The 27,697-nt window shown below is 36.3% G+C and overlaps 1 protein-coding gene across 1 annotated transcript in view; it reads right to left on the bottom strand.

Moving 5' to 3' along the window:
* The window catches only part of LOC111146624 (RAD54 homolog B (S. cerevisiae)), a 92,419-nt gene that overhangs the window by 18,344 nt on the left and 46,378 nt on the right, over positions 1 to 27,697 (bottom strand). Inside the window, exons 3-9 of the mRNA XM_022502260.1 lie at positions 21,991 to 22,188; positions 19,887 to 20,168; positions 16,601 to 16,763; positions 10,005 to 10,230; positions 9,531 to 9,738; positions 6,925 to 7,064; positions 3,078 to 3,368 (exon numbers count right to left, since the gene is read on the bottom strand). Of these exons, the coding sequence (XP_022357968.1) occupies positions 3,078 to 3,368; positions 6,925 to 7,064; positions 9,531 to 9,738; positions 10,005 to 10,230; positions 16,601 to 16,763; positions 19,887 to 20,168; positions 21,991 to 22,188 (1,508 nt within the window). The remainder of the gene's footprint in view (positions 1 to 3,077; positions 3,369 to 6,924; positions 7,065 to 9,530; positions 9,739 to 10,004; positions 10,231 to 16,600; positions 16,764 to 19,886; positions 20,169 to 21,990; positions 22,189 to 27,697) is intronic.

Here is a 27,697-nt window from a genome sequence, read left to right as displayed (position 1 = left end):
GTTGAGAAACTGAACATGCTTAAGCTCTAGGCAAATGAGCCATACTCATCAAATTAAGAGACTAAGAATATAAATTTATTGACCTTCAAAGGAGACCTGCCTATTTAAACCAATTGATCATATGCATTCATATGCATTCGGTCATATGAAACCACAAGGCAACCCAAATCATTAACAGAAAGTTGTCTTGTGAATATTAAATTAAAATACAAAGAAGATGGTGATCTTATGGCACAAGTTGTTAACCAGGAACACATAACCAGAATCCCTTGGGGAATCACTTTTTCCATATCTTCATACTTGAGTCCTACTCTCAGATTCTGAATCAGTCCATATGTATTGAGGCCTGGACAAAAGTAGTTTTTTTGTTTGTTTGTTTGTTTTTTTAAAGATTTTTTTATTGATTTGACAGACAGATCACAAGTAGGCAGAGAGGCAGGCAGAGAGAGAGAGGAGGAGAAGGAGGCAGGCTGCCTGCTGAGCAGAGAGTCCGATGTGAGGCTCGATCCCAGGATCCTGGGATCATGACCTGAGCCAAAGGCAAAGGCTTTAACCACTGAGCCACCCAGGAGCCCCTGGACAAAAGTAGTTTTAAAAGCTTTCCAGATTATAACGCATAAGACCCCTAATTAAGAATCAACTAATAGATAATATCTTTATGCTGGGACAGTCTGATGTATCAACTCCATCACAGGGATTTACCAGTTAGTCCTCTCACATCAGCTAGTCACAGTACTTGCTCTTCTGACTCTCTATAGTCAATACCCTTCCATTATCAGTTACACTTTTTTTGGTTATAGTCCACTCACATTTCCTGAAAAGAAACCCATCACCTTGACTGAACTTGGGTGGGGGAAGAAACTAGTTTCAACTGGAATACATTTATAAAAGCACTGCTTAAAGGGTACTTATACATGTGGAAGGCTCATTTCAGCCATTTTCCAGCAATCCTCATTTGCTTTGATGTTAGAGGAAACGCTTTATTTGCCAGGTTGTAAATTATGTACCCTCTTTAAAGCTTGTAGTATCCTATGTCTGTTACTAGTTAACTGGTGCATTCTGGGCCATGATAAAGTCTACCTTTTAAGGAAGAATTTGGGGCTTCTATTTTTGCTGGGCGCCATGCCCAAAGGGTTTAATTTTTATCACTGTATATAAAATCTGTTTCTTAAAAAGGTGATTAATAAATGGTTATAATCCTACCTACTTAAGAGTTACAGACTTCTCCTATGATAAACTATGTAAATATAACTCATTAAGGATAAACTTGAAGAATTCTGGTAGAACACTCCATTTTCAAAATATAAAACGAATGACCTCAAGCATAATGCAGCACCCACAGGTTTTCTTTCGTTTTGTTTGCAAATTACGATTTTACTATTTAAAGAAAAAAAATAAAAGAATAAAAGTTGTTTTTTGTTTGTTTTTATAAAAGTTGTTTTAATAAAGTGTTAGGAATGAGCTGGGGATAAGAGAATATTAATAGTTACTGTGTAACTTCTATGGCCAGGCATTCTGCTAGGTTCTTTCCATACTGTTTCATCAAGTTGCCACAATAACATCAGGAAGTTATTATTTTCTCTGCTTTAGAAATAAGAAGAATAAAGGCTCACAGATGTAATTTGACCGTAATTAAATTTGCCCTTAAAGAACTGGTAAACAGTAGAGCGGAGACTGATACCCAGTTCTAACTCCAAAACAGAAAATTCTCACTATACTCCAAACTGCCTTATGTTTGTTAACTATTCAAATACTAAGTTCAACTATACTACCATTAAAAATCATACTTGGAAAAGATTTCTAATTTGAGAAAATGTTCATGATTTATTTGTGAAAAAAGTAGATTTTAAAATAGTAAGCATAGCATTATTAAAATTAAATTTCTCAGGGCACCTGGGTGGCTCAGTGGGTTAAGCCTCTGCCTCCGCTAGGGTCATGATCCTGGGGTCCTGGGATCGAGTCCTGCATCGGGCTCTCTGTCAGGGAGCCTGCTTCCTCCTCTCTCTCTCTCTGCCTGCCTCTCTGCCTGCTTGTGATCTCTGTTGGTCCCATAAATAAATAAAATCTTAAAAAATAAAAATTAAAAAAATTAAATTTCTCTAGAGCCAGATTATATATATGCATATTTTTGAGTCCCTGTTCTCTCACCATAAAATGGGGAGAGTAATAACAATACTTATTCCGCAGAGTTTTATTAAAAATATGCAAAATAATACTAGAAAAGCATTTAATTTGGTACAATGACAAGTGCTTATTAAGTACTGGCTAAGATTATTAATATCAAAATATGGGTTTTTTTCTGGCTAGAGAGCTTTATTTCTTTATAATAAATTCTTAAACATACTGCCAAGGCCACAAAACATATACAATGTTAAGGCTTTGATATATATTGCCAACTATCGGGGCGCCTGGGTGGCTCAGTGGGTTAAGCCTCTGCCCTCGGCTCAGGTTGTGATCTCAGCGTCCTGGGATCGAGCCCCGCATCAGGCTCTCTGCTCAGTGGGGAGCCTGCTTCCCTCTCTCTCTGCCTGCTTCTCTGCCTACTTGTGATCTCTCTGTCAAATAAATAAATAAAATCTTTATATTGCCAACTATCTCTCAGCTGTACCAATTTACATTCTAACCAGCAGATGACTTTTTAATTTTCTTCTGATTTTCTGAATTTTGTAAATTTCATACAAATTATATGTATCATGTGTTACTTTTATAAGGGTAAAAAATTAAGTTATTTTCAGTGGTAAATTTTGTATGTGTCTGCACCAAACAAAACTGATTGGCTGTATAAAATAGGGAGAGAAATCACAGCAAATTATTAGACAAGATACCAAAGGGCATGGGGCAAACTCTAGAAGGCAGTGCCTCACATCCATTTCACCCCTAGTTCTGTCCAGTATGGACAGTCTCTCAACAAATAGAAGACTGGATAAGCTGTACAGATGAAAAATATAGGAGAGGCCGTAAAGCTTTTGGAAAACCCAAAAATGCAATCCCCTGGGATTGGCCCAATCTACCAATCAGATTCATGTGATACAAAACCCTGAGCTTATATTCTTGACACAGTCTCACATGCTACTTACCTTTATAGAGTTGAATAACAGGCAGGGGTGATTGCACAGTTTTTTAAGAGCTCCTATACATATTAGATGAGGACTATTTCCCAACAATCCTCGAAGGCAGAACTTAACAGCTTGAGAATTCAACAGCTTTCGATAAAGTTCAATCTGTAGCGCTCCTGGTCGGCAAAAGACTACATTCTCTATTTTAGGTGGAAGATATTTATTAATGACTTCTTGGGTTCTTCTAAGGATAAAGAGTCCAGTGAGGCAAGTAAGTTCAGCTGCTCTTTTCTCTCCTAACTCTTTTTCTTCCTACGGAAAAATTCGCAGACTTAAAAGTGTTATAAACAAACAGTGCTTGCAATTAAAAGGGATATTAAACTTCTTATAATAATAAAACATTTACTAATTATGTCCCTTCAGACTTTTTTTAAAATATGGGATAGAAAAACCAACCATCATCTCTTTAAATGTTCAGCATACTCATTTAATTAAATGAAGCCAGTCTCCTAAATCCTTGTTTGGCTATTGGCACCATTGAGAACCATCAGAAATCAACAATCCACACATAAAAATTATTCTAAAAGTAAGCTTTTATATGAAGATTGTCATGGTACATAATCTTAAAATCATCAACAAAGAACTAATTCAGCAAATAGCAAATTCTTGGAAGCAAATATTTTGACACGTTATTGATCCTAAAATTAAACCTATGAGAAATCACTGACAAAAGGCACAGCTAATTCTTTCAAAATCATTACACATTGTTCATTTAGAAATGTTAGTTTCTGATGAAAGACCTCAATGTGAGACAGGAATCCATCAAAATCCTCGAGGAGAACATACACAGTAACCTCTTCAATATCAGCTACAGTAACTTCTTTTAAGACACATCTCCAAAGGCAAGGGAAACCAAAGCAAAAATGAACTTTTGGGACTTCATCAAGATCAAAAGCTTCTGCACAGCAAAGGAAACAGTCAACAAAACAAAGAGGCAACCCACGGAATGGGAGAAGATATTCGCAAATGACACTACAGACAAAGGGCTGATACCCAAGATCTATAAAGAACTTCTCAAACTCAACATAAAAAAAAAGGTAATCAAGTCAAAAAATGAGCATGAAGACATGAACAGACACTTCTTCAATGAAGATATACAAATGGCTAACAGACACATGAAAAAAAGTTCATCATTAGCCATCGGGGAAATTCAAATCAAAACCACATTGATATCACCTTACACAGCTAGAATGGCAAAAGTTAACAAGGCAAGAAACAGCAAATTTTGGAGAGGATGTGGAGAAAGGGAAACCCTCTTACTCTGTTGGTGGGAATGCAAGTTGGTGCAGCCACTTTGGAAAACAGTGTGGAAGTTCCTCAAAAAATTAAAAATAGAGCTATCCTATGACCTGGCAATTGCACTACTAGGTGTTTGCCCCAAAGATTAGATGTAGTGAAAAGAAGGGTTATATGCACCCCAATGTTCATAGCAGCAATGTCCACAATAGCTAAATTGTGGAAAAAGCCGAGATGTCTTCAGCAGACGAATGGATAAAGAAGATGTGGTCCATACATACAATGGAATATTACTCAGCCTTCAGAAATGACGAATACCCAACTTTTGCATCAACATGGATGGGACTGGAGGAGATTATGCTGAGTGAAATAAGTGAAGCAGAGAAAGTCAATTATCATATGATTTCACTTACTTGTGAACATAAGGAATAGTATGGAGGATATTAGGAGAAGGAAAGGAAGAATGAAGGAGGGTAATTGGAGAGGGAGATTAACCATGAGAGACTGTGGACTCTGAGAAACAAACTGAGGGTTTTAGAGGGAAGGGGAGTAGGGAATGGGTTCACCCAATGATGGGTATAGCACATACTGCATGGAGCAGTGGGTGTTATATATAAACAATGAATTTTGGAACACTACATCAAAAACTAATGATGCACTGTATGGTGACTAACATAACCTAATAATTAAAAAAAAAAAAAAAAGGGATGCCTGGGTTAGTTAAGCCACTGCCTTCAGCTCAGGTCATGATCCCAGGGTCCTGGGATCGAGTCCCACATCGGGCTCCTTCCTCAGTGGGGAGCCTGCTTCTCTCTCTGCCTCTGCCTGCCACTCTGCCTACTTGTGTTCTCTCTCTCTCTCACTCTCAACAAATAAATAAATAAATAAATAAAATCTTTAGGAAAAAAAATGTTAGTTTCCAATTTGTCTGTTTCCTTTAGTTAGTTTCTAAGTTCTTATCACAGTACCTCAAGTCAAAATACAATATAAGTGAAATATATGTTTAAATTCTCTTTTGAGCATACATAACTTCACAGTGAGGCTTAAAATAAATCCCATGTGTAAAAAGTCATAAAAAATTCCCCTCATGTTAAAACTATTTTCAACTTTTATTACAAAATAGGATCAGTGAAGAAAAGTCAGAAAATACAGTTATGTAAAATAAGAAAATTAAAACCAACTTTAATCAAATAGAAACAACCACTGCTGTCATGACTTCTATATCTATCTCCCAAGTCTTTTTTCTTTGTCAATATGTAAATGTATTTAACAATTTATTTTTACTTTTATTTTCCTGTTTGTAACAAAACAGGCTCTCTATAGTTTAAGCTTCATGGGAACAAGGCACCAGTCAGTTTGGCTCTTCACTGTATCCCCTAGCATCTAACACTTTGCATTTGGCCCACTACAGGTGTTTAACATGTAAGTGTTAAGTAAATAAATGAATGTGATTTTACTTTTAAATAATGTATGATGGATATTTTCCATGCTATTAAATATAGTCATAAGCTATTATTTTGTACAGTTCATGGGAAATGCTCAATAAATATTTGCTGACTGATTATCATATTTTATTAATTCTGAGACTTTTTTTTTTTTACACTTTAACTTCTCTGATATAGGTTGCAATGACTTCTTATAACTATGATTGATAGCATGTTTTCCTTAGTGGTTCATAAAATAACAATGCATCTTAGAATTGGTATTATTTTGATTCAATGAAATATTGTGTATACAATATGAAGACTGCTTTAACCATTTTCCTACCTTTAGAAATGTCTGTTTCCAATTTGTTTCCTTACACTTCTTTTTTTCTTTTTAAGATTTTATTTACTTATTTGACAGACAGAGATCACAAGTAGGCAGAAAAGCAGGCAGAGAGAGAGAGGGGGCGGGGGGGAGCAGGATCCCCACTGAGCAGAGATCCTGATGCAGGTCTCGATCCCAGGACCCTGAGATCATGACCTGAGCAGAAGGCAGAGGCTTTAACCCACTGAGCTACCCAAGCGCCCCTCCTTATACTTTTTTACCCTTACACAACACAGCTAAAATCTTTAAGCACATCTACAAATACTGCTCTATAATAAATTCCTGAAAGTGGTATTGTCACACCACAAAATATATACAATTGTAAGGCTTTTGATACATGCTGCTCAACTATTCTCCAGTTGTACCAATTGACATTCCCAACAGTAGAGGACAGTACTCTCATCTTTACTTGCTATTCCTATGTAAACTGAGCCAACTAAAACACCAGTAGAAGAATATAAAAGTTATTTTATGGTTATTTTGGTGTATTTTTTTTTCAGTACCAGTAAAAATGAATGTTTTTATATATGTTTACTACCATTTATAATTCTTTGTGAAGTACCTAATAAAGTACCTAGCTGTGATTTTTTTTAATGTGGTATTTTCTAAAGTAAAGAATGCAGGAAGACTCAGTTGAAGGATTGTGGGGAAAGTAAAGAATTCACTAATTTAATTTTTTCTGAATTAAATAATGCCCAAGTTTGTGGATAACTTTCCTGGGCATACTGCTTTTTTTTAACCTTTTTATAAAAGTAAATTATACCTCAGAAGCAGAAGGCTGTCTCGATATAATAATGGGTTCTTCATATATTTTTCTGTAAGATGACAAAGAACCTAGTATTCCTGGATTTACAAAATCAATTAATGCAAAAAATTCTTGAAGATCATTCTGAACTGGAGTACCTGAAGAAAGAAAAAGTGATGAAAGGTCAAATTTGTGTTTTACAGTCACAGGTATTTATTGAAAGTTGTACTCTCCTTCCTAAGAGAATGAAAATAAAGGCTTTAGAACTGAGAAAGAGCACCCAAAGCCAATGGAACAAAAAATATTAAGAACCAAATAAATTTTTAACTCTGGTTTTAACGGTGTATTAAATTCAGCATAGTGGCTGCATACAGGCTCTGGAGTCTGACTAGCCTGGGATCAGATCCCACCTGTATCATTTACTCTCTGAGTGACCCTGAGCAAGTCACATACCTCAGTTTATTTCTATAAAATGCAGCTCCTAGGGTTGTGAGGATCAAATTAGTTAATCCACATACTAAGAATAGTACCTAAAGCACAATAAATGTTCTATAACTGTTAGTGATTCTTAGTATTATTACAACTGTGTGATTCTGGACAAGCTTCTTAAGTGCTTTAAGTTAAATTCAGAACTTTTTCACTTATAAAAGTGGGAAGATATCAATTTCCTAGTAGTATTACAGTGAAAGGCAAAGACAGCATATGCACACTGTAGCACAGTGTTTAACATTTAGTAAACACTCAGTGAACGGCACGTATTACCTTTCAAAGGTTTCAGATCAGATTGAGATCTTCACTAATCCTAAAGATTGACACAAATGGATTAACATACACTGCATATATTGCATACTCAATAACTTTTGCTAACTAATTTTCAAAGAAACATTAGCATGTTTCAATAATTACATCAAAAGAACATGTAAATCAGCATAATCCAACATTGTAATTTCAGATGACCATTCAAATAATGAACTAGAAAAAGTTGCCCAAAAATATAAATAAGAGATAATATAAGAAGTGAATAAAAATGCACTTCTTCATTAACATAGACAACATAAATTTCACGCCGGAGAATTTAATGATTGCTTGCCTCAAAATTAAATGAGTCAACCCCAGGAAAAATGCTTATTAATTTTTTTAACACATCTAGTCAGTTCTAAATTTTTGGACCGAAAGTAGAAAGAATTAGAGGAAATATATTTATGTTGGTATATATTTTGTTAGTAAGCCTTTAAATGAACATCCATGATGATGACTAATAAAGATAGGCAGAATGAGGAGCACCTGGGTGGCTCAGTGAGTTAAGCCTCTGCCTTCGGCTCTGGTCATGATTCCAGGGTCCTGGATCAAGCCCCGCATCGGGCTCTCTGCTCAGCAGGGAGCCTGTTTCCCCCTCTCTCTCTGCCTGCCTCTCTGCCTACTTGTGATCTCTCTCTGTCAAATAAATAAATAAAATCTTTTTTAAAAAATGAAAAAAAAAAAAAGATAGGCAGAATGAGAAAGGCAAGAAAGAAAGAGGGGAAACAAAGGTATAAGGATCCTATGGCTGGCTTCCAGATATTCATCCAACCCCAGCTAACTCATCCAAGCCACTCATGATAGTCTGATCCCATCTGCCAATAACTGATGCAGGAAAGGATTTGTGTCTTAGACTGGGTTCTCCAGGAGCACAGCCTGAGACAGGGATTTGGCTGTACATTTATGGAGGGAGAGCTCTCAGGAGAAAGAGAATAATGGAATCAGAGAATAGCAGGGGAAGAAACTAAGGGAGGATGGCCTCCTTGAGCCTGAGATAAATTACAGCAAGGCTCAGAACATAAATTGTACCATAAAGCTGCTCCTGAAATAACCCTAATGCAAGGGCTCTGGCATTTTCCACTTACCTCCATATGAGTCAACCATTGACCAAGTTGTAGGGAAGAGTGGAAGCTCTCCTTCAAACAAGGATAATTCTCCAGAAATTGGAAGGGCCACACAAGACCAAAGTGAGGTATGGGAGGAAAGCTACATTGAGCTGATTCTAATATAGGCTAAAAAGAAGTGAGTAGAAAAAGATTCTTGTATTTAAATAGGGGCCATCCCACCTTTCCAGATAGCCTGGGCCAGCAAGTTTGATCAGCAATAAATTACGTGCATGCAGCATACACATATAAAAACAAGAGATACTTATATTAAGCATTTACCATGTGTCAGGTAATCTTGCAAGAACTTTATGTGAATTAACTCCTTTGACCTTCACAATAACTGTTAATAATCCAATAATATAGTATTATAATCCTTATTTCACAGATAAGGAAACTGAGGCACAAAGAAGTTAAATAACTTGCCCAAAGTTGTACAGCTATAAATATCACCCTTAGGAACCAAGCAGAGGCAGTCCAGACCCATCTCCTACATTCTTTACCATGATACCATTGTATTTATTTTTCAAAACCTCCAAAATCTAGGATGCAGAAAATTATATAGGGATTTGAAAATTCAGAATCCTACCAACACTCAATGACCAAAGGTTTATTAATATGCACCCCATCCAGCACCAGCAATTCTTTGTATTCCAAGCATATTACAAATCTTGTATAAGTAGGCAAAAATTCTATCATATCATCCCCAGAGTAAATACTGACCAGTTAGAATTATTCTTTTCTCACAGGAGAGGCTAATGAGGGCCGTAGTTGTCTTAATGGCACTGTTCTTCAAACGATGGCCCTCATCACAGATTAGAAGATCAAATTTTACACTCTTAATTTGATCCAAAGAACGAAGTAACATTTCATAACTGATGATAAGAACAGAATAAAATGGAGATTTAGTGAATTCTTCTACTTTGTGGTCCTAAAAAAAAAAAAAAAAAAAAAAAATTTAACAAATTATGGGCTAAAACTATAAAATCAAATTCAAGCAGCATATTCCTGACAGACATTAATTAGAATATGTTAACTCAAAGCCAAATTGTAAGCCAAGATGCTGTTTTTCTGCAAAGGTTGGGGAGTTACATGCATTTGAAAAACTACTCAACAGACAGTGAAAACTGCAGTGTTGATTTGAAAAGCATAGAGATTTAGAAAATGACCAAGGCTGAACTGTGATAATTCTCTTACCTGATCAACAGGAAATATTTTGATTCTTTCACTTCCTAGCCATTTTTGAAATTCCTTCTTCCAATTATTCACCAAGCTTCCAGGTGTGACAATAAGCGTCTTCTTTATTACTGGCTTGCCTCCATAGGGTCCCTGACACTGCAGAGTCCAGATGAGTGAAATACATTGCAATGTTTTCCCTAAACCCATTTCATCAGCAAGAATAGCTCCACATCTGCCATTCACTCTGTTAGAAATAATTATACTTCTTTTAGTCACAATAGGAAAATATTTTATGCCCCTAATATCATCGTTTATTAGTCAAGAACCAAAAGCTGGTATTTTGTAATTAGGACAAACTCTACCCCGTGCCAAACCCTTTTTCTAGTTTCATGCAGCTGATTTACAACATATCTCTCTTTTGAATCTTTGATAATTATATTCATTATATATTTACTGTCAACTAAATTACTAAATCTGAAATTTGACAGTTGAATCCAAATCATGTTACTATCATATGCATATATTTAGAGAGTAGAAATATATCCCAATTTTATACCTACATTAGAATAATTTAACTATAACTGTGCTTCTCATCACTAATAGTTGAGCAATTTTTATCAGGTTCAGCATTAGACATCAAAACACTAAACTACATTGCAATCTTAACCAGAAAGATCTGTTGAGCTGTATTTACGATTATCTGGCAGTAAATGAAGTCCTCAATCTTAGAGCTCCCTGCACTGTAAGGAAAAAAGAAAAAACTATATATTGATCTAATACATGTAACTTGGTAATAGTCTTATGTTACAAACCTACTCAGTTAATGCAATTTAAAATTAAATATTATAAGGAATGTTATTTATAAGTGGCATGTTTATATCACTTCATAGCTTTTGAAGTTTTGATATATATTTATAGATTTTTTATTTTTTTAAAATTTTATTTATTTATTTATTTGAAAGAGAGAGAGAGAGCATGCATGAGCAGAAGGAGAGGGAAAAGCAGACTCCCCACCAAGCAGAGAACCCAACACAGGCCTCAATCCCCCAACCCTGGGACCATGACCCAAGCCAGAGGCAGACACTTACCCAACCGAGCCACCCAGTCATCTATTTATATATACTTTAAGTTATACAGTCCAAAGGAACTAAGTATAGTACCAAAAATAAGTACGTGTTCTTTCTCTGACTTATTTCACTTAGCATAATATTCTAAATCCATCCATGTCATAGCAAATGACAAGATTTCATTCTTTTTTATGGCAGAGTAATGTATTCCATTGTATATATACATTACATCTTCATCCATTCATCAATCAATAGACACTTGGGCTGTTTCCATAATTTGGCTATTGTAGATAATGCTGCTATAAACATTGAGGTGTGTGTATCCCTTTGAATTAGTATTTTTGTATTCTTTATGTAAATATCCCTTTGAATTAGTATTTTTATATTCTTTAGGCAAATATTTGCTTCATCATAAGGTAGTTCTATTTTTAACTTTTTGAGAAACCTCCATACCGTTTCCCAGAGTGGCTGCACCAGTTTGCATTCCCACCAACAATGTAAGAGTATTCCTATTTCTCCATATCCTCGCCAACACCTGTTGTTTCTTGTGTTGCTGATTTTAGCCATTCTGATAGGTGTGAGGTGGTTACCTCATTATAGTTTTGATTTGTATTTCCCTAATGATGAGTTATGTTGATTCCACTCATGTGTGGAATTTAAGAAACAAAACAAACAAACATGGGAGAAGAAACGAGAGGCAAACCAAAAAACAGACTCAACTATAGAGAACAAACTGATGGTGACCAGACCTGAGGTGGGTGGGGGAATGGGTGAAATAGGTGATGGGCATTAAGGAGGACACTTGTGATGAGCACCAGGCATTATATAGAAGTGTTGAATAACAGGGGCACCTGGGTGGCTCAGTAGGTTAAGCCCCTGCCTCCAACTCAGGTCATGATCTCAAGGGTCCTGGGATTGAGCCCCGTTTCTGGCTCTCTGCTCAGCAGGAAGCCTGCTTCCCCCTCTCTCTCTGCCTACTTGTGATCTCTCTCTATCTCTGTCAAATAAATAAATAAAATCTTTTAAATATTAAAAAATAAATTTTTTTAAAAAGTAGCGTTGAATGACGAAGGGTGTTTGGGTGGCTGTCGTTAGGCATCTGCCTTCAGCTCAGGTCAGGATCCCAGGGTCCTGGGATTGACCCCCTCATCGGGCTCCCTGCTCAGCAGGAAGCCTGCTTCTCTCTCTCCCACTCCCCTGTTTATATTCCTTCTCTCACTGTCTCTCTCTCTGTCAAAAAAATAAAATCTTTAAAAAAACAAAAAGTAATGTTGAATGACTCAATTGTACGCCTGAAACTTAATACTACACTATATATTAACTGGAATTTAAATTAAAATAAGTAGTTTTATTATAGTTTAACCCATTTTCTTATTAGTAAAAATAATAACCAAAAATTAACTATGCTTTCCATTTCAAAGTACAGAAAAAAAATCACAAACATGAACTATAGCCATTATTATCATTTTTTTAAATGATTTTATATATTTGCCAGTGAGAGAGAGAGCTCAAGTAGGGGGAGCAACAGGCAAAGGGAGAAGCAGGCTCCCCACTGAGCAAGGAGCCTGACATAGGGCTCAATCCCAGGACACTAGGATCAGACCTGAGCCTAAGATAGACACTTAACTGACTGAGCCAGCCAGATGCCTCTATTATCATTTTTTTAAGATTTTGGTTTTTTTTTTAAGTAATCTCTACACCCAACATTGGGGCTCAAACTCACAACTGTGAGATCAAGAGATGCATACTCTACCAACTAAACCAGCCAGTCAGGCACCCCATTATTATCATTTTATATCAACAATGTGACAGTGCAAGACCAAATGCCAACTGAGATGTAGTGAGTGGCAGAGAGAAAATAGTGATCCATCCTTCGACAGTGGAAGGAAGAAAGCAGGAAGGCTTCATTGAAAAGATGGCCCTTTTCAAAGGTGAATAGTTCATTACATGAATCAAGTAGTTCAACATAGCTGGAGCTTGAACTGAATTCCAAGCAAGGAAACACAAAGGCTATGAACTGGCTAGATAGGAAGAGACTAAAGACGGCAGGCATACTTATTCTTGAAAGTTCAGAGTGCATCTTGCAGGTGTCTCCCAAACATTAGTCTCCCAAACACCACTAATTTTGCTATATGTGATACCATATGTGTTATCATTTATTTTTAAGTCAACTTCTTTTAATTAGATTTATTTTAAAATTCCAAGCATAATAAATCCATGAAACCAAGGACTTAATATGCTACTTTTTTCTAATAATTCACTAATTAAATATGTTACTATCGGAATTTAAAAACAAGGTGTGGGGCTCCTGACTGGTTTGGTGGGTGGAGTGTGCAACTCTTTATCTCGGGGTTGTGAGTTCGAGTTCCACATTAGGTATAGAGATGACAGAGCCACCTAGGTGGCTCAGTCAGGTTAAGCATCCGACTCTTGGTTTCGGTTCAAGTCATGATCTCTGGGTCAAGAGATGGAGCCCCACATCTGGCTCCACGCTCAGCAGAGCCCTCTCTCTCTGCCCCTCTCCCCACACACACTTGCACTCTCTCTCGCTCTTTCTCTCGACTAATAAATAAATCTTAAAAAAAAAAAAAAAAGATTGCTTAAAAATAAAATCCTTCAATTTTTTTGAATAAGACAAAATAAAATAAAAAACAAGGCTTGTCCATGTCCACCTAAAATGATCCCACATCCCACCAGTGAAGTGCAAATTATAAATCAGGAAACACTGCTCTAAGTTCTGAGAGTCTGAAACATTTTAAGCAAAGGAATGCCATGTTCAGAACTGCTTTTCAGAAAAATCAAGCTAGTAGCAATAAGTAGAATGAATTTGAGGAGCATCAGAACCAGACATGTAAGTACTACTGCAAAAATCCAGACAAAATAAAATTGTATGACATCAGGTACCAGCACTGCTGCAGTGGGGTGCTAGAAAAGATCTGGAATCAAAGATCTTTAAGAGTTCAAAATAATTAAAAGTTCGGGTTTGATTACATTGAAAAGTAAAAGAGAAGAAATTAAAGATCCCCTCCCAGCCAAATGAGACAAAATCTCCAAAAAGAAAAGTATATTTTGAGAAAGAACATGAGTCTAAGAAGTTTCTGGGATTTAGTATTCCCTTAACCTGTCATCAAAGGGTTCTTAAGAGTTTGGGGAGGGGGCGCTTGGGTGGCTCAGTCGTTAAGCATCTGCCTTTGGCTCAGGTCAGGATCCCAGGATCCTGGGATCGAGCTTCACATCAGGCTCCCTGCCCAGCAGGAGCCTGCTTCTCCCTCTCCCATTCCCTCTGCTTGTGTTCCCTCTCTCGTTGTGTCTCTCTTTGTCAAATAAATAAAATCTTTTAAGGGCGCCTGGGTGGCTCAGTGGGTTAAAGCCTCTGCCTTCGGCTCAGGTCATGATCCCAGGGTCCTGGGATCGAGCCCCACATCGGGCTCTCTGCTCCGCAGGGAGCCTGCTTCCTCCTCCCTCTCTCTCTGCCTGCCTCTCTGCCTACTTGTGATCTCTGTCAAATAAATAAATAAAATCTTTAAAAATAAATAAATAAATAAAATGAAATCTTTTAAAAAATAAAAAGAGTTTGGGGGAATTTATAATCTCAATTCCCTATTAAATGATCGATTTAAAAATCAAGGTCTATGCATTAAAAGCAAAAGAAAAAGAACTAGAAGGAAATATAATAAGATGTTAGCAGGTTCCTTTGATTCTTTTTTACTTCCTTTGTCTGGCTTTTTCATGTCTGTGTGTATCCTCTTAAGTATCTTTAAGAGAGGACACCACAATTCTTTATCAGAAAGCTCTATTTAAAAGGGAGTTGGGGGGAGGTTGCCGGGGTGTCTCAGTTGTTAGGCATCTGGCTTCAGCTCAGGTCAAGATCCCAGGGTCCTGGGACTGAGTCCCACATCGGGCTCCCTGCCCAGCAGAAAGCTTGCTTCTCCCTCTCCTACTCCCCCTGCTTGTGTTCCCTTTCTCGCTGTGTCTCTCTGTCAAATAAATAAATAAAATCTTTTTAAAAAAATAAATAAATGAATGAATAAATAAATGGAAGTGGGGGAGGGGCACCTGGGTGGCTCAGTTAGTTAAGTGTCTGCCTTTGGATCAGGTCATGATCCCAGAGTCCTGGAATTGAGCCCCACGTCAGGCTCCCCGAGCCTGCTTCTCTCCCGCTATGCGCTCGCTCTGTGTCAAATAAATAAATAAAATGTGAAAAAAAAAAAATTCAAAAAAGGGAGTTGGGGAGCTCTTTTTTTTTTTTTTTTTTTAAGTAGAAGTGAGACTAGAAGAAAACGTTTTTTCCATAAGCAGAATTAAAGGCTACTTCCATTTTGCCCCTATAACCCTTTCTCATACTTGTAAGCTCTTATTGTACCATATTCAGGTTGATTATATTTACCTATTTCCTCAAATATTTTAAAAACTACTTAAGGGTAGGGACCATGGTCCTGACTCCTATATGCTCAGCTCCCAGCAGGATGTCTGGCACAAGGCCTCCTCAAGAATCACTTTTAGAATAAATGCACACTGGCTGGGTTATGGACATTGGGGAGGGTATGTGCTATGATGAGTGCTGTGAAATGTGTAAGCCTGATGATTCACAGACATGTACCCCTGGGGCAAATAATACACTATGTTAATTTTTTTTTTAAAGAATAAATGTACCCATTAAGTATTATTCATGATGTACTGAGACTCATTATATCAGGCTTTTTCTAGAAAACCATTTTTTTTAAGTTTTTTATTTACTTGACAGAGAGAATGAGAGAGAGAGAGAGAGAGAGAGGCACTGGGGGGGTTGGTCAAAGGGAGAAGCACACTCCCTGCTGAGCAAGGAGCCCGATGCATTACTGGATCCTGGGATCATGACCTGAGCCAAAGGCAGATGCTTAACAGACTGAGCCACCCAGGCATCCATAGAAAACCATTATGTTACAGGCTAAATCAAAACTCAGATCAGGGGTGCCTGAGTGGCTCAGTGGGTTAAAGCCTCTGCCTTCAGCTCAGGTCATGATCCCAGGGTCCTAGGATCGAGCCCCACAACAGGATCTCTGCTCAGCGAGGAGCCTGCTTCTCTTCCTCTCTCTGCCTGCTTCTCTGCCTACCTGTGATCTCTGTCAAATAAATAAAATCTTAAAAAAAAAAAAAAAAAAAACTCAGATCGGACTAAGGGTACCTGCCTGTTTGGTTCAGTCAGTAGAGCATGTGACTCTTGATCTCAGGGTTATGAGTTCAAGCCCCATGTTGGGTGGAGAGATTACTTTAAAAAAATAATAAAATCTTTAAACAAACAGGGCGCCTGGGTGGCTCAGTGGGTTAAGCCTCTGCCTTCCGCTCAGGTCATGGTCTCAGGGTCCTGGGATCGAGCCCCGCATCGGGCTCCCTGCTGAGCAGGGAGCCTGCTTCCCTTCCTCTCTCTCTCTGCCTGCCTCTCTGCCTACTTGTGATCTCTGTCAAATAAATAAATAAAATCTTTTAAATTTAAAAAAAAAAATCTTTAAACAAACAAAAAAAAGCAAAAAACTCAGATTAGACTAAACAAATCATTTATTTTCCTACCTCATTCCCATTACACATTCATAAAGGAATATGATTCCTTCTTTCTGATGTGGTCGAAGATGATATACAAGGTGAGGATCTATCACCACATCCACAATAGGAAAACAATTCTTATTGAATGTCCACTGGCAATTATTGTCGGGTCGTGGCATTACAAGAGAATCTTAAGAAAAAGATGAAAGTTTAACTATTAATGTATGGCAATTTCACTTGGTCAGTAATTAACTTGCTTTAATTACTCACAGCCTATAATTATTTGCTATCATTTGTGGCAAAAAAAAAAAAAAAAGCTGGACATTTAGTAACACTGATAGTAGGCAAGAAAAGAAAATTAAAAAATAATCTCATGTTGGGGCGCCTGAGTGGCTCAGTGGGTTGAGGCCTCTGCCTTCGGCTCAGGTCATGATCCCAGGGTCCTGGGATGGAGCCCGGCATTGGGCTCTCTGCTCAGCAGGGAGCCTGCTTCCTCCTCTCTCTGCCTGCCTCTCTGCCTACTTGTGATCTGTCAAATAAATAAAATAAAAAATCTTTAAAAAAAATAATAATAATAATCTCATGTCTTATTGATGTAAGAGTTCAGGCAGAGAATTTCAAAGAGCTTTCTAAATAAACTTATACGCCTCAAAGTACTTCAAAACCAATAAAATTCACTATTGTTTAGTAAAGAATTCAGTAAGCCACAACATTTAATAGTTCAGTATTCAGAGCAAAGAGAACTATCTCCAACTGAAACTACAGGTTGGAATTTTGCCAAGTTGCAGCTGCTAATGCTCACAGCTTCTTATTTTAGAAAGGTACCCCAAATTTAACATAAGGCTCCCATTATCTTCATTTCTGTTCACACAAACAATGACTATTACTTCTATTAATCAGAAGAATTAAGAAAGGATGACAAATTTTCCATTGACTTTGCCATAATTATTTGCTTTAATTACTATGTTCATGAATGTCAAATTCATGAATCTTTACAAAGCAGCAAAAAAAAGTAACTGTAGAATAATAAGGTAATTCAGTAGAAATATACTAATACAATTTAAAGGATTTATTAAAATATCACCAAAAAATACAAATTCAAATTCAAATAACTGGAAAGCAGTTCTCAATAAATCTAAAGTTAGAAAATAAACTCATCAAAATTATTTAGGGGATATACTTATATGTCTACATCATAGTTAAAAAATGTAATAGATTTTCAAAATAAAACAAAAAGAAAAAAGAAAAGGGCAGAAATGAGAAGGGAGGATAAAGAAAATAGGTTCCAGGAAATTAAATAAATATCCACCAATGCAGAAATACACAGTCACAGGAATGAGAGTTTAGTCACGTTTAACCATTACCAATCAACTAGAGGAAAGTTTTCTGTGGATCTAGGGTTTCTGAGCAACTAAAAGGAACTCCTATTTTTGAGGTCACTTCCTGGCAGGTAGAGGATTAGGGAGAGTGAAAATGGAAAATTCGGCCCTTGGCATTCCCCTGTATTCTAATAGCAAAGCAAGAGTATATTCCTTGTTGGTTCCTAACCAAGAAATGGGCCCATTTTTTTTCTCTTTTGAAAAACACAAAGGGGGAAAAGGGAAGACAGAGGTGAGGATAATTCACTACTGAAATAAGAAGGACTATAGAATCTAAGCCAACTAACAAAGCATCCATCTTCCAGAAAGATAAAACTTAAACCACCACAATAATGGGACACCAGTCCAAATTTTAAGACGCCTCTCTCTCTACCTTCGCAATAAGGAAGCATCACTTAGTGATTACAAAATCTTTCACGTTTTCATTTTAAGCCTAAAACCTAATTCTACCCTTGGCAAGATAAATAAATGAGAATCATCAACTACTTATTAGCATTTACACAAAGGATTCTTATTATATTACACAAACACACACATCCACATATATATAATCACTATAAAACTTCATTCAGTCAACAAGTATTTATTATACACAGCATATAGCAGCACTCTGTGTCTCTAATTCTATAATTAGAACCCACATTTTAGACTTGAGAAGACAAAGCCAAGAGAGAGGTAAGTGACTACCCCAAGAAGTAAAGAACCAGTTAGGTCAGTGGCAAAATCAGGACTCCAAGTCAGATCTTTGAATAAGCACATCATTCTTTTGGTTCCACATCCCTGTATTATGTAACAGGAAGGCAAAGAGAAAGGAGACTAAAGGAGAAGGAAGCCTGTTAAAAGAGATGGCAGGACAGAAAAAAAATGTGGATAAAAAGAAAAATCAGAAGCAGAAGCTTTCTGTTCTCTGCTTTCTTTCTTTCTCTCTCTTTCAATTAAGTCTCTGATAATCTCACATAGAGCTAGGAACTTTTAATTTGGGGTTTTTAATCCTGAATTTATCACTAATTATTTGAATTTCAACAATTTCAGTTCATCTTTCTGACTTCAGTTTTCTTCAAACACAAAGAGACTGAACTAAATGATCTCAAAGACTCCTTTATTTCAAAAATTCTATCTCCATAATACTTACAAAAAATACTTAATTATGTTGCTTTATGTACTTTTAATTTTACTACTAATATGAAAGCAGCCTACTCTGTACCCCGACTGCAATAACCACTGCCCTATAATTCAAATTTACTTGTCTGTCTCCTAACTAAATGGGAAGATCTTTGATAACAATTTACCTCTGGGCTCAATGCAAAAAAAGGCACTGAAGAAATCCCTGTTGAGTAAACAATTAAAAAACAAACAAAAAACAAGAGAGGTTTTATTTTTTAATGTGATTTTTAAATTAGATTCATTAATGTGAAAATTAATTTATTAAATTGAATTCTCATGATACAATTTAAATTCTTGACCCAAGATCCCACCATTCAACACTTTAATACACTAATGCATGCCATCAAGGCATACAGTCATCAAAAGAAAGTATAAACATAATCCTGACTCATGAATTGACTAATATTTCTTTTTGCTGAAGATGTCAGATATTACTCAAAACCATATATATATGTATATGTGTATATATGTATACATCTCCAATTTGATTATTTTTCCGTATGTATGTGTGTATACATCTCCAATTTGTATATTTTTCCTTCAACACAAATATGACATTTTCTTTACTGTATTCTTAGAATTATACATTTAAAAATGGTTCCCAAACTATATTATACAACTTCAACATTATTCCTTATTTGAGTTATATACCTGAAGAATAATACATACTTTCATCTGAAAACTTTAAACAAAACTTAAACTTTAAATTCACATGCCAAATACTTTTTGACAGTAAAAACAGAATATTTAAATTACTTTTTACATCTTACTTGGAGCATGTGGGTCATGGCGTGGTCTGCAATCTTGGAAGCCACTCAGTCTATTTTCCTTTGAACTTGATTTACAAACACTCTTAAAGGGGTTAGAGAAACACTTCTTGGCAGCTTGAGAAGAACTTGAAATAGCAGAGCTTCCTCCTCCAAGCTGAAAACATCTGCCACTACTGAAATCATCTGGAGAGATTAGACCCATGACTTCTACTTCTTTTCCACCAATCATCAGTCTGTGGCCCTCTTCAATCTTTTCAAGCTCCTTGAATTTATATGCAACGCCTTTAAATTGAGAAGGGAGAATGTGAATTTAATTTACTGGTACCCTAAAATAACTTAATTAGTGATACCATAGTCACCTTCCCATAACTCTACAGAATGAAAACTGTGTGTTGAATGCAAATAGCCTTGTATAACCCATTAGCCAGAATGAAAACATAATTTATCATTTTGTCTTTAAAAAAAAAAACACTAAAGGGGGCGCCTGGGTGGCTCAGTGGGTTAAAGCCTTTCCCTTTGGCTCGGGTCATGATCCCAGGGTCCTGGGATCGAGTCCCGCATCGGGCTCTCTGCTAGGCGGGGAGCCTGCCTCCCCCTCTCTCTGTGCCTGCCTCTCTGCCTACATGTGATTTCTGTCTGTCAAATAAATAAATAAAATCTTTTAAAAAATAATAAAAATAAAAAACAAAAAACAAAAAAAAAAACACTAAAAATCAGAAGGAATAAATAATAAAGCTATAAAAATCAGCCAAGCTTTAGAGAAAGCAAGGCCTTCTTTAATTATTGAAAACATAGCTTGGGGTGCTTGTTGGCTCAGTCTGTAGAGAAATGACTTTTTTTTTTTTTAATTTTATTCTTTTTGAGAGAGAGGTGGGGCAGGGGAGAGGGAGAGAATCTTAAACAAGCTTGCCCAGCAAGGAGCCCAATGCTGCACTCAGTCCCATGACCCTGAAATCATGGTATCAGCCAAATCCAAGGGTCAGAGACTTAACTGAATGAGCCACCTAGGCACCCCTCAATATTTTTATAATAAAAAAATTCTGCTGCAGATAATTCAGTTCAGCCTCAACTCTTGTCACTCACTGACCTTCACATAATATAAAAATTCCTGAAACACTGAGCCAGTAGTTTTAATTCTCCCCTGCTTTTGTGCCTTTGTATATATTATTCCCTCTTCTGTATGCCCCTTTCTCATATCCTACAGAACTATTTATCCTTCAAATACTTCCTTAAACAATTCTTATGAAGCTTTCCCCAGCCTCCTAGGCAGATCTAAATGGTCCTTCTACCTCCTACTGCATGGAGTACAAATTCTCAGTGAAACAATTATTATACTGCTTCCTAATTATCATTGCCTAATTATCATTATAATTACATTGCCCTATCCCCACTAAACTATAAATTATATCCATTTATATGCTAGGAGTTACTCCTAGCATAGTGCTTGGCACTTAACAGTTATATACTATAAAGTATGGTATTATTAAATGAATGAATGAATGAACATAGAGGATGAATTTTACAGTAATGGGCCATATTCCAAACTGAATAATAAGAGATAATGACAAAAAACATGGTCGGTGTTGAGCGTTCTGAATTTGTGAGCTAACTTGTATCAATACAAATCATCCTGGCAACATTTTATAATAGAAATAATGACAACCTCCAATTTAGATGTATTAATTTAGATCATGCCTAGCCATGTTTTTTTCCCTTGTTATTTTTTCCAAAATTTGATTGGGTATCATTGAAACTAGATAATATACCACTCCTGATATCAACATCTTTCTAACTTTAATCATTTAGCATTTGGAGGGGGGAGGAGTACACTAAGACAAACAGCTTAATCTCAGAAAAATACCAAAATAACCATATATAACTATTTCATTTTAGAGAAAATGAATCCATGGGATGGGATTTGCTTCAGAGTTAGTGTTCATAAGACTCTTAGACTAACTATTATGAGATAATTTAGACATGCAAGTCAATTAAAGAGCATCTTAATCTAACTAATACTTTATAAAACCCAATCATTTTAATTATGTAACCTCAGATATATACTAGTTGTAGGCCAAATCATAAACATCAGGTAATATCACAATACCTCTTCCAATGTCTTTGCCTTCCAAATCCTTTAATGTAAATGACTTTCCTTTTACAATGAGAACAGCATCACCTTCCCACTTTTTGTGTTTTTTCTTTGAAGGCTTACACCAAACAACACTGAAATATTTAACTAGGCTATCAGGTTTTTCCTCTTCTTGTCTCTTAAACACTGTTATTTCTTTAGGGGCTGAGTGAACTAGAATTAAAAAATAAAATAAAATAAAAACCACCTTATTAGAAATGGTCAACTTTAAGTAGTAAGGTCATTTGAACAAAAATAAAAGCACAAGAAAATTAGATGGTACTACAAATTATGAAAGAATATTTAATCATACTCCTGTTAGTATTTTATAAATTAAGAAATTCAAATGTCGGTCTAGCATTATCATGAGAACAATGAATATAAACTTATCATCTCAAAGTCATATAAACTCAGTTTAAGTAGAATAACATAATTACCATAAACATTTTAAAACTCTAGAAACTGGAGATAAACTTTCAACATCCATGGAAAAAATATCTACTTCAAATTCTGAATTTTGGTCTTTTCCCAGGCTAGCAGTATGTGGTCTAATCCTTTCTTGTGAAGCCGGAAAGCAGCAGCTAGCCATAACTCCCTGTCTACCATGAAATCATGAGGCTGAACAACGGATACGCTCACAACCACTCTGTTTTTCACTGTCACTATTCAATAAACTACACGAGATGGTTAACACTTTATTGCAAAATAGGGTTGTATTAGATGATTTTGCCCAATTGTAGGCTAATGTAAATGTTCTGAGAATACTGAACATCGGTTGAGCTAAGCTATAATGTCCAGTAAGCTAGATGTATAAATGAATTTTTTTAAAGATTTTATTTATTTATTTGTCATAGAGAGAGCACAAGCAGGCAGAGGCAGAGAGAGAAGCAGGCTCCCTGCTGGACAAGGAGCCCGATGCGGGACTTGATCCCACGACCCTGGGATCATGACCTGAGCCGAAGGCAGCGGCTTAACCAACTGAGCCACCCAGGTGTCCCTATTTTTGACCTACAATATTTTCAACTTATGGTGGGTTTATTGGGGCATAACCCCATAAGTCAAGGAAGATCTGTACTCCAATCTGGCTTCGAGTCCAGTCCTCCCTCAAAGCCACCCTTGTTAAAGGTCATTAAAGAGTTCCTTGCCAATATTTATTGGTATTTTTTTCCTGTCAGAGTTCTCAAAAGTGTTGGACAATGTTGACCACTTCCTCCTTGAAATACTGGACCCTATTTTTACAGCTTTGCTAACACATTTCAATTTTTCCTTTTATTTCTTTGGTTGCTTCTTCTAAAACATCTTTGCCAGCTCATCAGACCTGAGTTTTAGACCCTCTTCTCACAGTGCCCTTCTCCTTAAATTAGTTCATCTACTCGCATGGATTTAATACCACTCTTGCATAAAGCTGTCTTTTTTTTTCTCTAGCCCAGATCATGACTCCAGATCTGTGTATCTGTACATAATTGCCTCTCAGAACTGTCTACAGGAATGTCTCATAAACTCTCAATTCATCATGCCCACTTGTCTTCTCTCCAAAAATTGCTCCTCCTTCAGTTTTCTCATTTCTCAGAGTACCATCACCCTCATTCATGCCAAAAAATTGGAAATTATGCTTGACATCCTTTACTCTCAGTTCCACAGGCAATCAACCACAGATTCAGGTGATTCTAGCCCCACATGGCTCCCAAAGCTTTGTACTGTTTGCCTTCTCCCTCCCCTCTTCCTCAAATCACCATCTCTGATCTGAGCTACCGTACTACTGTAGGATCTTCCCAAGAGACCTATTGATATCTTCCCTTGCCACCTCTACTCCCTAAAACCATTTTCCATATTCACTATATTTTTCCATTTTTAATGTAAATCTGATTATATATCCTTCTTAAAATCCTTAAGTCTTAATGGTCTTCAAAAAAACATATTACTCCTAACCAAAAGGCCAACTACCTCTTCCTCCAAAATGCTATTCTAAATTACCTTCTGTTCACACTGCCATACAATTTAAATTTCCCTTACTGCCCAGCTAGATCCAGTTTTATTATTTCAGCATTATCTCAGCAGTTAATTATGTGACAAAGTATTTAATATTAGCCTTCCCAAGTAAACTAGTCAAGGTTTGATCTTGCTCATCACCAAATGCCCAGAACAATAGGTACTTTTCAAAACTGCCATTTTGATTCAAAGAACATTTGACTTTATGCTTATAAAAATATTAAAACAATCATCTTAAAATTAATTTTCATGAGAAACTAGCTTTAGAAATTGACTTTGAATTCATCTCCATTGTTGTCCATTTTTAGTTTCATTTTTATGAACTGTTACTTTCAGGATTATCATCCATGTAAACTTTTTAACAAAGATTTGATTCCTCAGTCACTTTTTTATGAATATTTTACTGACTATAGCTTTTGCGAACATGAGTATTTAAAACCATAATTTCTACCAAATGCAGTTTTGCTAAGTCAAATTTTGAATACATAAATATTAACAAAATTGTATTACCCCATCAGTTCCTAGTCAAGAAAATTTACCCGTTTTTAGATAACTGGTAGTTGTCATTTGCTGATTACTTTTCTTTACCAGCTTTGAGTTTCCCAGATAAAGTCTTACAGGTTCTTAGGATTAGCAAAAAAGATGGGATGCTCGATCAGTTTTTGAACTCTAAAAAATTTTGTGGTGTGCAATTTTAGCCAACTTTAGTTTTGTCGTTGCACTATTTCTACCAGTAGTAGTCAACGTGCATTGAATGACTGATAATACCATTTTGCATTTTAAAAAATTTATTCCTTTCTTTACGTTATCCAAGAAAACAATGTGATTACTGAGGATTGCTGTAAAACAAGAGTAGAAAGTATGTCTTCATCAAAATGGCTGGAAAAACATCCAGTCAAATACCCTGTTACATTCCCAGAGCTGAAAGAGTTGACTTGTTATGTCCAGGACCCTCCTTGTGCCAAGAAAAAATAAACAGAACAAAAGACAATAAACAGAACTAATCTGCCTGTGTTTGAATCTTGAGTTTTCCCACTTACAAGCTAAGTGACCGTGGACAAGTTACTTACCACTCTATGCCAGTTTATGAATCTGTAAATGAATATAATACCAATACCTACCTCACAGATTTGTTGTAGGCATTAGATTAGCTATTATATGTAAAACCCTTAGAACAGTACTTGACATAAATACTCCCTAAATGTTAACTGCCATCATCATCATCTGGTCTTGGTTCCTTTCCCATTTAGTCCCATTTTAAATGTATGCCATTAAGGCACGGAAGAGAGAAAATTTAAAAAGTAGAATAAAGATACTGGAAACTGAACACATAAGGAACTAAACCCTCCCTCATCTAGACTACTTGTAATACATAAAATATTAATTTGCTACATTCTAATCACCCCTAACAATTCCACTCCACCTGAAATTTTTATTTCTAAACTTGGTTCTCAGCTATTTTACCCTTGACCCTGTAAGGTACTTTACAAATCAATACCAAAAAACAGTCTGTATAAATAAGAGACTTGAATGCCTATTAGCAAGATTCATAAGTAAGAATGTTCAAAATCATGCTTTGATAAAAGAGGAAGAAGAAGAAGATACTGCCATTTTAATACTGATAGCAGATATGATCATCTTAGTGATTCCTAAGCATAGTTACTCTATAGTTGGATGGCTTAATTATGCATTCCATATATCCAAGCCTTTAGTATTTTTTTTCTTGGAGTGCCTGGGTGGCTCAGTGGGTTAATCGTCTGCCTTCGGCTCAGGTCCTGGTCCCAGAGTCCAAGGATCAAGCCCCAAATCAGGCTCCCTGCTCAGCAGGGAGTCTGCTTCTCCCTCTCCATCTGCCTGCTGCTCTGCCTACTTGTTCACTCTCTCTGATTCAATAAAATAAACAGATAAAATCTTTAAATGTTTTTCTTTCAAAAATTTCAAATACATTGTTTTCAATAGAACAAATAGAATTTTAAATGTCTCATCTAGGGGCGCCTGGGTGGCTCAGTGGGTTAAAGCCTCTGCCTTCGGCTCAGGTCATGATCCCAGAGTCCTGGGATCGAGCCCCGCATCGGGCTCTCTGCTCAGCAGGGAGCCTGCTTCCTCCTCTCTCTCTGCCTGCCTCCCTGCCTACTTGTGATCTCTCTCTCTGTCAAATGAATAAATGAAATCTTTTTTAAAAATAAATAAATAAATAAATAAATGTCTCATCTAGGGGCGCCTGGGTGGCTCAGTGGGTTAAGGTCTCTGCCTTCAGCTCAAGTCATGATCCCAGGGCCCTAGACTCGAGCCCCGCATCGGGCTCTCTGCTCAGACGGAAGCCTGCTTCCCTCTCTCTCTCTGCCTGCCTCTCTGCCTACTTGTGATCTCTGTCTGTCAAATAAATAAGTAAAATCTTAAAAAAAAAAAGTCTCATCTAATCAAATTCAACAAAGAATGTAAATACTCTCCCAAACTGTATTTGAAAATTATTAAAACGTACCAGAATTTTAACATACATTATCATATAGGTGTAATATAAAGTTTGAAACATAGTTTTTATTACACTAAAAAAATTGCAATCATTAATATACAAATTCCTCTGAACCAGTTTTATCTTTTTTTTTTTTTTAAGATTTTATTTATTTGAGAGAGAAAGAGAGCGCAGGCTCACATGCACACACATGAGCGGGTAAAAGGGGAGAGGAAGAGGGACAGAGAATTTCAAGCAGACTCTACACTGAGCACAGACCCCAACCTGGCTTGATCTCAGCACCCCGAGACCATGACCTGAGCCGAAACCAAGACCAACACTTTACCAACTGAGCCATCCAGACACCCCCATAGTTTTCTTATCTAATAATTAGAGAGATTTAATGTCATCTAAGTATCATTATGAATAAAATAAACCTAAAAGATCTTTCTTGGCATTAAATATTTTCAGAATGATACTTTATGAACATGGCAGGGACTATACATTTCATCACATTTCTCAGTACCTCTTGTCAAAGCATATATGCAGTAAAGGCTAAAATGGGGGGAAAAAAATCAATAAAACTACAACATTTCCAGATATCAAAACTATCTGCTCAGCATTTTATTTTTTATTTTATTTTCTGCTTAGCATTTTAAACTCATCTAAAAAATTAGAAAAGTTATTAATTTCAATTCTGACATTCCAATCGTTGAGCATGCACAGGTTTATTTAAAAAAAGAATACACTGTTGATGAAAGCATAAAATGGTACAATCACTTTGGGAAAATGCCTGGCAGTTCCTTAAAAACTTAAACATGTAGATTTTCCCTAATCCAGCATTATGTCCACAACAAATTTATACAAGAATACTCAGAATCTTTATACATAATAGCCATATTCTAGAAATAGCTCAGAAGTCCATCAAAAAATAATGGATACATAAACTGAGGTATATTTATACAAGGGAATACCATTCAACAACAGAAAGCAATAAACTACTATAAGAGGATGAATAAACACAGGTATTAAAAACATTAAGATAGGTAAAAGAAAAGAGAAACAACGGGTATATACTGTATGATTCCAATTATATAAAGTTCTAAAACAAGCAAAACTTACCTATGATTTCTTAAAAATCAGAACAATGGTTGTCTGAGGTGCCAAAAGATTGATAAGGAAGGGGCAAGAGAGAACTTTCTAAGGTAATGATAACATTCTAAATCTTGACAGGGATCTAAG

Source organism: Enhydra lutris, unplaced genomic scaffold (assembly GCF_002288905.1).
Source record: "Enhydra lutris kenyoni isolate GAN:26980312 unplaced genomic scaffold, ASM228890v2 scaffoldscaffold14, whole genome shotgun sequence".
Taxonomy (NCBI): domain Eukaryota; kingdom Metazoa; phylum Chordata; class Mammalia; order Carnivora; family Mustelidae; genus Enhydra; species Enhydra lutris.
Note: the sequence above shows the minus strand (reverse complement) of the source record. Positions and strands in the feature narration are given on the sequence as shown.